The sequence below is a fragment of the Nannobrachium achirus genome, assembly GCF_963921795.1.
Source record: "Nannobrachium achirus genome assembly, chromosome: 15".
NCBI classification, from domain to species: domain Eukaryota; kingdom Metazoa; phylum Chordata; class Actinopteri; order Myctophiformes; family Myctophidae; genus Nannobrachium; species Nannobrachium achirus.
Window position 1 is genome coordinate 34,304,933 of NC_137822.1, and position 12,663 is coordinate 34,317,595.

Here is a 12,663-nt window from a genome sequence, read left to right on the forward strand (position 1 = left end):
GGCGCTATACCAGCCACGTGCATGTGCCTGTGCGTGTCTGAGTGTCTGTGTGTCTGTGTGCATTTGTCATTTTGGTCACCAGCATATACATGATGCGCAAATGGACTTGTGTGCATGTGAATGCCTAGAGTTGTGTGTGAATTCATGCTTCTTTCTGTACGCCCATGTGTGTGTGTGTGTGTGTGTGTGTGTGTGTGTGTGTGTGTGTGTGTGTGTGTGTGTGTGTGTGTGTGTGTGTGTGTGTGTGTGTGTGTGTGTGTGTGTGTGTGTGTTGTGTGTGTGTGTGTGTGTGTGTGTGTGTGTGTGCGCGCGCTCGTGTGTGCGTGCGTGCACGTGTGTGTATGTTTCACAGTAATTCTGAGTGGGTTTTTTTTTTTTTTTCTGGGAGGAAGTGAAGCCCATCAGTACAGGAAGACGGTACATAAACAATGTTTAACGTCTCATCCTTTCATAATTATATTCAGAATAAGCAGATAAACACAATACGGGCCGGGGTCACCACGCTTCAAGCTCTCTGCTTGTGTTCTCCTTCATATGCAGACAGCCCAACGTCTGCATACCGAGGAATAAACAACATAGAGCCAGTGGTGGAAGAAGTATGCAAATGTTGTAACTTAAAGGACAACTTTGTTTTTTTACAACAAGGGTTCATATTTTAGTAATTATTTGCAATTAGAGAATAGAAAAGATTCCCAAGATGCACCAGCACCACAATCTTTCATGGGCAGATGTGACTTATGGGGGCTAGTATTGCACGCAAACTATAAAAAGAAGTAAATGAAAATATTTGAACACTCATCTTTTCTTTTCTTTTCTCTAATTACAATATAAAATATGAACCCTTGTTGTAAAAAAAACAAAGTTGTCCTTTAAAGGAGTAGTTCACCCCCAAAATGACTTTTTTTCTATTGATTGCTCACGCCATGGAGACTTGAGTTCAATATTATTTTTTAATAATATTGAATAATAAATGTACCTCCATTGATTCCGGATGGGGACCCAAATGCATTTGGTTCCCCATCCGGAATCAATGGGGATAAGATTTTTGTTTTAGGAATGCGACAAATACAAAAAAAGATCCCATGTGATGTGACTATATATTCTTGGATTGTAATGCGTTAATGTGTTCATCACTTTTAAAGATTTGAATTCTAGTTGATTTGGAATTGGTTTATCATTGGATTACATAATGATGAATTACAAACCGGACTGCAGCTTCTCTCCCAGAGTTAAAGCTACAATCTGGAACGTATTACAAAGAATAAAACCAATATATGGTGGAGTAATAATAGGACATGTAGGTTAACGGATTGCAAGAACTGTGTTTTGGGGACATTTTTATTTTATTTCCTGTTTCCCCATTTGTAATTGTTTTTCTTTCAGTTTTTCCTTAAGGTGTTTTTAATGTGACTGTCTGGCCTCTATGGTCCTATGATTTGTGTGTGTGTGTGTGTGTGTGTGTGTGTGTGTGTGTGTGTGTGTGTGTGTGTGTGTGTGTGTGTGTGTGTGTGTGTGTGTGCGTGCGTGCGTGCGTGCGTGCGTGCGTGCGTGCGTGCGTGCGTGCGTGCGTGCGTGCGTGCGTGCGTGCGTGCGTGCGTGTGTGTATGTGGTGTGCGTACATGCATTTGTGCGTGTGTGCGTGCATGATTGCATGTTTGTGTGAGAGGGAGAGAGAGAGATACTTTTAGCATAACCTGTAGGCATAGACGGCATGATAAAGTTGATTAGTTCTGATGGTTATCTGCTTCCATGGTTAATTGTTGACAAAGCTGCCTTCTGTTTTCCTGCAACATGCTACTGCTTCTCCTCCCGATGAGGACAGCAATGGGAACAAATATGTATTTAAATATACACCGTAAAATCATATATATAATATATGTATATCGTCGTTGTTGGGTGGAAACCTTGTGTGTCCTCCTAAACTGTTCGTTTTGTATTTATCATTTTAAAAACGATTTAAACTTGCTTGTAGATCTGCTTTTTTCACTACTTTTGTCGTTTTGTGCGACACACTTGTATGATGAAGTATAGGGCTTTAATTTACGAAAAAACTTACACATTTGAAACTGGGAGGCTCTCTCCATTCCGACATGTCGCCACTCCGAAATTGACTTCTTATTGTCGGAGTGGCGACACTCCCATGGGCCTAAGGTTTAGGGTTAGGGTTAGAGATAGGGTTAGTGTCGGAATGGAGACATGTCGGAAAGGGGACATGTCGGAGTGGAGAGATGCACTCTTTGAAACTTACTGATACGAGGTTTCTGCCCGACAGTGACAATTTATAACTAGTGAGATGCACTCGGAAATTGCAAGTGTGGTTGCCGTTGACGGAGCCAATCAGAGAGGGGGAAAAGGGTGACATCACGATATAAAAGGTATCGTGAAGTCTGATTGGGTGAAGTGTTACATCAGATGATGAGAAAAATAGAGAAGAACCCTGCGGGGCAGCCACACTAATTAGAGGTTCGGGCCCTCACACCTTTGTCACACCACCGATCCGGCCGATATGTCTGAGTCAACCTAGTGTCTGGTACCTGTTGTACACGTCTGTCTGTGTCTCTTTTATGCCCATATATGGTGATCTCCATATCTGTCAATCCTTTCCCCTTTTATGCTCATATTTGGAGATAGCTGATGTCGTCAGTATACAGCAGGGTTCCCCAATTAGTTTTCCCCAAGGGCCAAATTATGTCTAGGGTACCAAGCCGAGGGCCACAACATTGCAGGGGGCGACAGTGGCGTTCCCGCTACTCCAGTGACAGTTCAGATATCGTCGTTGTCAGGTGAAAATCTTGTATGTCCAAAACCGTTCGTTTTGCATAATTTTAAAAATGATTTAAACTAGTGAAAACAGCCGATCTACAAGCACACAACGCCTCGCGATGTGAGGCGTTGTGTGCTTGTAGATCTGCTGTTTTCACTACTTTTGTGCGACGGCCTTGTATGATGAAGCAGGGCTTTACTTTGAGAAAGAACATACAAATTTGGAGATACAAGGTTTCCACCCGACAACGACGATATACTAGTGTTGTTGCTGCTCTTATACCACCATTATTACTGGGGTTGGTGGGGGCCAGACAGTAGCACCCCGCGGGCCGCAAATGGCCCGCGGGCCGCCTATTGGGGAACCCTGTTATACAGTATATGCTCATATATGGGCATGCCCTCTTTTGTGCCCATTTCACTAGGAGAGACCAAGCATCAGACAAAATATAGGTTTAAGGGTGCATCGCATGAGTGGCATGAGATGTGCGGCATAAACAGCCAAGAATGCAGAGTGCTAATAGTCATCTAAGGTCAGCACTACAATCAAGCGTGCAGTGTGCAGCTTAGATGGCCAAGGGCACGATCAACACTTAGCTTTTGGTGTATGGTCGTTTATGGGCGCATCACATGCGAGGCATGGGACGTGCAGCATAAAAGGCCATAATGCTAAGTGCGAAATAGTCATCTAAGGACATCACAACACGCAAGCGTGCTGTGTGCGGCTTAGATGGCTAAGACGCCCGAGCAGCATGGGGGAGACGGCACGGCCATCCGGGCATGAATGACGTACCGGTAGGTGCCGGCTAGGTCATCAGGGCTGGGATGACATCGGGGTGTCAGCGTGGTCATCTAAGGTCACGCACCATGCAAGCATGGTGTGTGCAGCTTATGGCCAAGGGCATGAAATGACACTGTTTGTGCGTGGTCATCTAAGGTCAGCACCACACGCAAGTGTGTAGTGTGCACTGTGCAGCTTAGATGGCCTTGGGCACGAGAATGGCATTTGGGTGCTGGCATGATCATCAAAGGTCATCACCACACGTAAGCGTGTAGTTTGCAGCTTCGATGGTCAGGAGCACGGAAAGGGGGATGGCAGGCGTGAGGAGGGAGGTTCCGGGGGGTCGCAGACCCAGGTACTTTGGCTTAGGGGTCAAGAGCACGCGTCTGTGCTGAAGTATGTAGAGAGACCCCGCCTGGAACCTGTAGAGAGGATAGAGTTAGAAAATAAAAGAAGAGGGAGGGAGGGTGGGTTACTGGAAACTATGCACGCCGCCATTTTTTCAAATTGGGCTTTTATACCACCGTGATTGGTATGTGATTGGAGGAGGAGTTGATAGAAGATAGGTGAGTGGTTGGCACAGGGTGGCATAGGTGGAGTTACCAGTGGCTGGTTAGAGGTGGTTGATTGTCCTCCCAAACTTAAGTTGTTCCAACATATGGAGCTGACTAATTTGTCTGCGACTGAGGCCATGAAGACACATTGAGGTTAGACAACACGCTCCATATTTGGGCGTAGCTGCATTGGGAACTCCTTATATGGTTGGTGTTATGGTTGATTATAATGGCTGAGTCATAGTGACATGAGCGTGATGACGTGGTCCACTGGCCTGCCAGCCGGTCCTCCCTTAAAGTAGTAGTTCACCCCCAAAATGACTTTTTTTCATGAGGTGAGTAATGAATAGAGAGAAAAAAAGTCATTTTGGGGGTGAACTACTCCTTTAAGCCAATTTCATTACAATAACGTTTCAACGTAGTTATTATTGTGTTTGATATTTACATACAAATGTTTAATATTTGACTGTGAAAGTTTCACAAGTACGAGTTTGACCTATACAGTAAACTGTAAATATTAATATTAAAATAGACATTGATATATACAAAGTGTTAATTTCTATGTTTTGTTTGGTATACATCTCTCTATGAATGTATGAAACCAACCACCTACATGTCAGTAACTCACACTTGCTACTGTATGGGAACATAGAGAAGAATCTGACCAGCTTGACTTCTCTCTCTCTCTCTCTCTCTCTCTCTCTCTCTCTCTCTCTCTCACACACACACACACACACACACACACACACACACACACACACACGCACACACACACACACACGCACACACACGCACGCACACGCACAAACACACTGTTTATTGATTCACATTTCCCTTTAGAAAACACAACGATCCCCAACTTACTTGAAGTCAAAGAGAACATGACCATGGGAACGACGCTGGTGACCAACCCCCAAGGAGGATTTCTGGTAAGGAAAAAAGACCACGGCCTTCGTATTCTACTCACAAATCTGGCACTCATATGTAAGAGAACTTTGTATATTTCTGGCAAGCAAACTGTGACATTCAAACTACAGTATATATGTATATATGAGAACAGTAAACATGACCTGGGCTGCTTCCCAGGGAGAGCTCATGTCACAGGAATGTACCGACATAGTGTGAATCCATAGCACATACAGTATGATGTGGTTTGGGCCATTAGGTTTTATGATTTTCAAACTCAACATACTTGTAGATACTGTTGACGAGACATTATTGACTGGGAAGACTAATTTACAACTGTAGATCTGCTATTTTCTTGGTGTGGATCAACAAAGTGCAAGTCAGACTTCATGTCTTACATCAGTGGTTCTCAACCTTTTCAGGCAGCGACCCCCCAAATAATCATATTTTAACTGGGGACCCCCCATCCTGACAGGCTCTTGGAATTGTATTTGGCATTACATTAGTTTGACTCCATCTGTTCCATTGTGAAAATAGCAGATCTGCTTTTTCACAATTTCGGCCTTACTGTTGAGTGAGAAAACAATGTTAACATTAAGCTAAACATCTGGGGACCCCAGTGGGGGTCCCGACCCACAGGTTGAGAACCACTGTCTTACACCAGTAAGACATGCATACTCAAGTACAAGCACTGTTATATGATTTAAATATCATTAAATAAGTGAGCTTATTTATACTGAAAACTACCCAAGTAAAATAACTATTTCATTATGTTCTTTCTACAGTATGTGCTATATTCTATATGCTACTATCAATCGATAGATCGATCAATCAATCAATCAATCAATCAATCAATCAATCAATCAATCAATCAATCAATCAATCAATCAATCAATCAACAGTCAGTCAGTCAGTCAGTCAGTCAGTCAGTCAGTCTGTCTGTCTGTCTGTCTGTCTGTCTGTCTGTCTGTCTGTCTGTCTGTCTGTCTGTCTGTCTGTCTGTGTATCTATCTACTGTAGATATGTCTCATCTGTCTGTCTATATCCGATGAGCAGATCTACAACCTCACAGAGCTTGTAGATCTGATGTTTTCGGTACGTGACACAGACACACACTACATATAACGCAGGCCATATCTCTCCTGTTCTTAGACTTGTGTGGAAGGGTTGGTCATGTCTTTTGATAGATGTTGTGTCATCCTTTCCCCTTGGTTTCTGAACCACCTCTCACCCATGACTTCATATTTAATACTACTGGTGGAAAACTAACAAATCCTAGTCGCTACACATACTGTATCCTTGGTAGTATAACTGCACCCATATTTTGTGTGTAGGGATGGGATGCTAAGCGATATTATCGTTTATCGTGATAAAAAACACTCACGATAATCGTAACGTAGAGATTTAATTTATTGCGATATCATCCTCCGTCATGCACTGGGTGGGATCAATTCACCTTTTATTTGCCGAGCTGCATATCCGGTACTTAAACCCTCTATAATTGTTAAAAGGTTCTTATAATATACTGTACGTACTTGATAGTCTTTTTTTTTTACTCTCTATCAAATGTCTTTGCCAAAAGATTGCCGATCTACAAGCTCACAAGGCGTCACGTTTGTGACATGTTGTGAGCTTGTAGATCTGCAATTTTTTGGCAAATATTCCACCCCAGGATAATGGATTTTGATCATTGCGATAATATCGTAAATCGCGATTTCTTTTGTCACAATAATTGTGATATGAAATGTTCATATCGTCCCATGCCTATTTGTGTGTATTTTCATGTGTCTTCGTGTGTGTGTGTGTGTGTGTGTGTGTGTGTGTGTGTGTGTGTGTGTGTGTGTGTGTGTGTGTGTGTGTGTGTGTGTGTGTGTGTGTGTGTGTGTGTGCGTGCGTGCGTGCGTGCGTGCGTGCGTGCGTGTCTCCTAACCTTCCAGGCCTGTGGTCCTCAGTACGGGTACATGTGTGGCCAACAGCAGTACATCTCAGGAGTGTGTGCCAACGTCAGCTCCTCCTTCCAGGTCCTCAACTCCTTCTCACCGACTGTACAAGGTAACATATGACACAATTCACCCTTTGTCAAGTCCCGCCCGTTGTCCCGCCTCTCTTCGCAGTCATTGGTTGCTGTGTCTTTGTGGGACAAAAGTTATTTCTCTCCATCCACTACCATTGAAATTCTGTTGCTTCTTATTGTTGTTTTGTGTAATCAATTCTCATTTTAAAGTGTGTTTCAGTAAAAAGTAACATCTCGGGTGCAGTATAGTGACTGGGCATGTTTTTGAATGTTTTTATTTCTCCAAAAATGATGTTTTAGCAAATTCAACATAAAAAAGGCAGAACCAGGGTGGCACAAGGCAGATAGAGCCTGCTGGTTCCAGGGACCGATCAGAAGGCTGACAAAGGGTGAATTAGAACCCAACGCCAATCCCCATTTTTGTCCTAGATCACATAATATTACATATATTTGACCGATAATTTGTCAGAACTGATAAAAGTTTCTATTTGAGAAGATTGTAAGCAAACAAATAAATACAAATAAACACAAATAACCTTAAGTTAAAAACAAATAGTACTGTAGATCTACAAGAAAATGTTCACCTATAATGATTGGGACACATCGGCTGCATGATTGCAGCTGCCGAAATGCTCGAAATGTTCTAAACCAGGGGTCTTTAACAGGGGTTCCGGGACCTCTAGGGGGTCCTCAGAGTTACTAATACAGGGGGTCCTCTTTGTGTGATAGAAACTTAGAAACCAAGAGCTTTGGTGTAGAGGGGACTACAGTAAGTACAGAGTGAAAGGTCTTTAAAGTTTTTTAAGTAGGCATATTGATGGTTCAAGTGGTTAAATATCTGAAAACACAAATTGACATGATTCCAAAATACACGCTGTCCAAAGATGAAACTATATGGAATCTACTAACAGGTTGTGGGGGGGTCCTTGCTTCATCACTCTCTCAACTAAGGGATCCTTGAACTGAAAACGTTTTGAAGACCCCTGATCTAAACACAATACAACACAAGATGACGCAACAGCAACATGACGCAAAACGTTGCAGCGTAATTCATTCGGCAGCACTCACTCACACACACAGCAGCCTTGTTTTGCTCCTAGCACTTCACCATCGGAAACCCCGATTGTTTGTCACTTTGAAAAAGCTCTTTGACACCACGGCCCCCTACCCTGCACAGATCACCTTTCAACAGACTGCACTCTGCTGTGCCCATGCAGTTACATCCTTCCTTCAACTGTGGGGAGTGCATTCTTCTAAATGTAAACAACAGCCTCTGACTAACTGGTTTAGGCCCGGTCCAGCTCGAGCCCTCTGTATGACCATGTTAGGAGACAGTTTACAGGGTCTGTCCTCGCTGTGTCCTGTGAGGAAAGTTCCTCGGTCGATCCGAAATAAATAGACCACTGTGGTTTGTCTCTCTCTCTCTCTCCAGGGGTGTCACACCAAATTCTGGGCCCTGGGTACAAGGATTCACTGCAGGCCCCCCATGTGCTTTAGCTATTGAAAAATAGCAGATATACAAGCTCACAGCGCGGCACTCGGTGCCCTAACCCTAAAAATCCCTATGTTTCTATGTCAGTGGTGCTGAAACCTTTTCATGTCAAGGAGTAAGGACCCCCAAAATGATATGTATTTGGCCACGGACCCCTATCTCAAAATATCTAGTTCCACTTCCAGGGACCCCTTGCAGAAGCAAAATTTTAGTTACAAGACCTGGGGCCCTTTTATGATGTTCTACCATAACACTCAAATGGCGTAGTGTGGCGCTTACCTGCCCTGACTAACCCAACACGCAACAAACTTTAATCTTTCTACTCTGCTTCCTTCTTACTTCCTTCCTCCCTATCTGTAATAATTTTTATTTCAATTTTTGTTTCATTGGAATCTGATGTGGAACCGTCCTGGGGATTGTGGGTGGGGGGAGGGGGGATAGGGGTTGGGGCTTGTCACTCTCTTAATAATGTACATTGATACCTATTGATGATGTATTCACTGATCTGAGATTGTCTACCCGCCTCTGGGTTATTGTTATTTGAAAATATTAATAAAAAGATTTGAAAAGAAAGAAAGAAAGAAAATTTTAGTTACAAATGTTCGCTTAAAAAATACATATAGGCCTATTCGTAGATTTGCACACATTTTCATGACTTTTCAAAAATAGCAGATCTACAAGCTTGCAGCGCGGCACTCGGTGCCGCGCTGTGAGCTTGTATATCTGATATTTTTCAATAGCTAAAGTAAATAAAATCAAACCTCGGTTCGAAGTGGAGTGGTGAATTTGAGCAGCTGTACCCTATGTGAGTGGGTGAGTGAGTGTAAACTGTGCCTGTGAGTGAGTGGTGAGTGTGCCTGGCCTGCACAAAACAGCGCCCCTCCTTTAACTAGTGTTTTGTGTGTGGCCACTCAAGGTATTGCCAGACTACGGACACGGCCAGCCACCCAGCCAGCCACCCAGCCACATACCCACAGACATACCTGTTCATTGGGAGCGCTTTCACCGCTCCAAAAATAATTAAGGCCCCTCCACCTGGGCCCTAGTAACGCCCCTGCTCTCTCTCTCTCTCCGTCTCTCTCTCTGTGTGTCTCTCTCTCTCTCTCTCTCTCTCTGTCTCTCTGTCTCTCTCTCTGTGTCTCTCTCTGTCTCTCTGTCTCTCTCTCTGTGTCTCTCTCTGTCTCTCTCTCTCTCTCTCTCTCTCTCTCTCTCTCTCTCTCTCTCTGTCTCTCTCTCTCTCTCTCTCTCTCTCTCTCTCTCTCCCCCAAACACATATAAATACACACCACCACACAGACCGAGTACAATGTGGAATGTCATAATAATGCAACACGTGTCAGGGAGAAATAGCTGTGGGAGTGTACATTAAATGTTATGGTGGTTTACTGCGTTGAATTAGTTTTAATTGGAGTGCCCTGTCGGTGGCCGGCCGTGCAAACCCTCTATGAACTGTCAAAGAGTTGGACTCCTCGCTTCTGTCATTTGTCACGTGTCTCTGCTCGTTTCCTGTGTCACAACAACACTGTCCGCCTGACTAATAATAAACTGACAAGTCCTAAAATATATCTTGAAAGGAAGCTGTGACTCAACTGATTTATACTGTACCTGTTGTTTAAATAACATGACGTAATTATTATTATTACAGCGCTAGCAGCTAATGCCACTGCCAGCCACGTCCACACCAGACAGTGAATTAACCCATTTAGAAAGGATTCTGCAAATGCCTTCTAAATCAGTTGCTAGATCTCAAACTTTTAATTTAAAGAACACTTTCAAGATTTTTCTAAAATGTTAAAAAATAGCACAGCACAAAGTGACGCACTGTGAGCTTGTATATCTGACATCTTTGAATAGCCAATGTATAAAATAATGGTTAAAGTGGTTAAAATCTATAGTGACACAGATGCTTTACCAGTTGTAATGGGTTTAAATCACTTGATTTTGTTAGACGTTAAATCTCCTCAGGGTTAATGTGACGCTGAGAGTGTACAGTTAATGGTACTGTAAGTAATATTGTTTTGTTTAAAACAACAAGTTTATTGTTATTAGGGTTCAACCTCTATACTCTGATAGTAATCATTGTTGTAGAGAACGTCTCTAGCCTTGTAAACCACCTCCTCCTGGAGCTACATTCCATTTGCTCACTAGAAATCCAATCAGAAATTCAGGACGAGGCTGGTTTACGAGGCTAGAGAGTCTACCTGTCCCTCCAGCCTTTACACATTTCATCCAATCAGGAGGGAGAACCCCCACAAACATGGTTCACCAGCTTGAGTTCCAGTTCCAATCCTGTCTGCTCATGTGTTTGTTTCATCACTTCCAACGTCACTGGTTTATCCTGCATCCTGCATGAGTTCTCTTTCCTGATTGTATAAAATTGGTATCATGACCAGAACATGTATTTTCAGTTTACTCAAGCAATGATTACTATGGGAATATTCGCTTGGGGATTTTCAGCCTGTCAGGATTTTATTTCTTGATAACAACCACTCCGCCAGACGTTATCCCGCTTATTACACGGCTGCTCAATAAAATTAATAATTTGACAAAAAAAATTAAATACAAAAGTATTTCCTTGTTTACAGTACTGCAAGTATTCCACAAGTGTTGTGCTGGGTGCCCCCCAGCGCAACACAGTCGCCTTGGAAAACAAGGAAGTGTTGGTCAAATAGAATCCATTTTCTGTCACTGCATCGTCTATTTCTCGCTTCGATTTTTTTTTAAACATTCTTGAGAGCAACGTTTAGTTGTATGACACTGTGTGTTTGTTTACATGCCTGTCATGTTGGATACGGCATAACATTCACGCAGTGCAGCAGGTGCTCTGAGCCGTTGATTAGGCATCGGTCTGTTATACAGAAACAATTCACTGCTGATTTCAGCGATTGACCAATCAGAATCAAGCATTCAACCAAGCCGTGTAATAAAATGCTATATTAACACAAGATATCACTTACAGCACCTTTAAATGAACACTATGTGTTTATTACCGTGTACTTGTGTTCCAGAATGTAACAAGGAGATGGACATTGTCATTGTCCTGGATGGATCTAACAGCATCTACCCCTGGTCCAGTATCGTTGAGTTCCTACTGAAGTTCCTCAAGAACATTGATATTGGACCCAAACTTTCACAGGTCAGCATCAGATGGATGGATGGATGGTGTGCTTGTGTTATCATTGTGTTATTTGATTAGATTCAATTGGTAAATTTACAGAAATGTGAACAGTACAAATATATTGGGCACTATTTCCCAAACAGTGGGTGAGGGCCCATTTGTGGGCAGTTTGTGAGTTTAATAGAACAAGCAACCAGCTCTGAGGAAGCATGTTAACCACAGCACTGAAACATTTCTGTGGAAACAAAGTCGGTTTTAATTCACTGGCATCTTGCATCTGTGGAAATCATTTTTGTCTTTTCTTTCTTTTTGAAAGAAATGTCATAAATTAGAAATCAAATGTTAAAGAAAGGGTGATCTACAAGCTCACAACACTTGTAGATCTGCTATTTTCACTAGTTTGGGTCCCCGAGCAAACGTCTACTCTATAATCTCTCTTTTGGGTCTCGACCTGAAAGGTCTGGGAACCACTGACATAAAGCATGAACTCTAGCTTTAATTCATCACAATTTTAGTGTGTAGCCTATTCAAAATGCAGGCGAATAAAAACTGTAATTTAATTATAGGTTAAGGCTGGTCCGCTGTGTGACTGGGCGGCTAGGTTTTATTATAGGCTCATTGATCGTACAGTTTTTTCCAGAGGAGAGCACTGGAAAGTCTTCATACTGTACAGTCCAGTGGGTGTAAGTCACATCTTCCGTGGTCCGCTCAACTCCTCTGCCTGCTGGATGAAGAACATGGTGTCATATTAGTACCAACAGACCCAAACCACAGTCTGGGCGAATGTGTGTGTGTGTGTGCACTGCAGGGACGTGCAGAGAAAGTTAGAGAGGCAGGGGCTGAAATCTGTAAAAGGGCCTTTTGGCTGAAAATATCGAAAATAGACAACCTCCAAGCTCACAACGCCTCGGAGCGCGACGCGTTGTGAGCTTGGAGGTCGTCTATTTTCGGTGATACCACACTGAACTAAGGATAATCCTGGATCCTCAATACTGGAGATGTGGTGTACAGCATTCTACACAGAGAGGGCAATTA

The 12,663-nt window shown here is 43.0% G+C and overlaps 2 protein-coding genes across 2 annotated transcripts in view; both read left to right on the forward strand.

The window, feature by feature from the left end:
- plpp1a (phospholipid phosphatase 1a) overlaps positions 1-12,663 on the forward strand; it is a 247,506-nt gene that overhangs the window by 228,430 nt on the left and 6,413 nt on the right. The window lies entirely within an intron of this gene.
- Positions 1-12,663, forward strand: part of itga1 (integrin, alpha 1) — a gene marked incomplete at both ends in the record, with an annotated part of 52,390 nt that overhangs the window by 7,731 nt on the left and 31,996 nt on the right. The window contains 3 exons of the mRNA XM_080743578.1: positions 4,939-5,027; positions 6,942-7,056; positions 11,519-11,646. Coding sequence (XP_080599704.1) covers positions 4,939-5,027; positions 6,942-7,056; positions 11,519-11,646 — 332 coding nt within the window. The remainder of the gene's footprint in view (positions 1-4,938; positions 5,028-6,941; positions 7,057-11,518; positions 11,647-12,663) is intronic.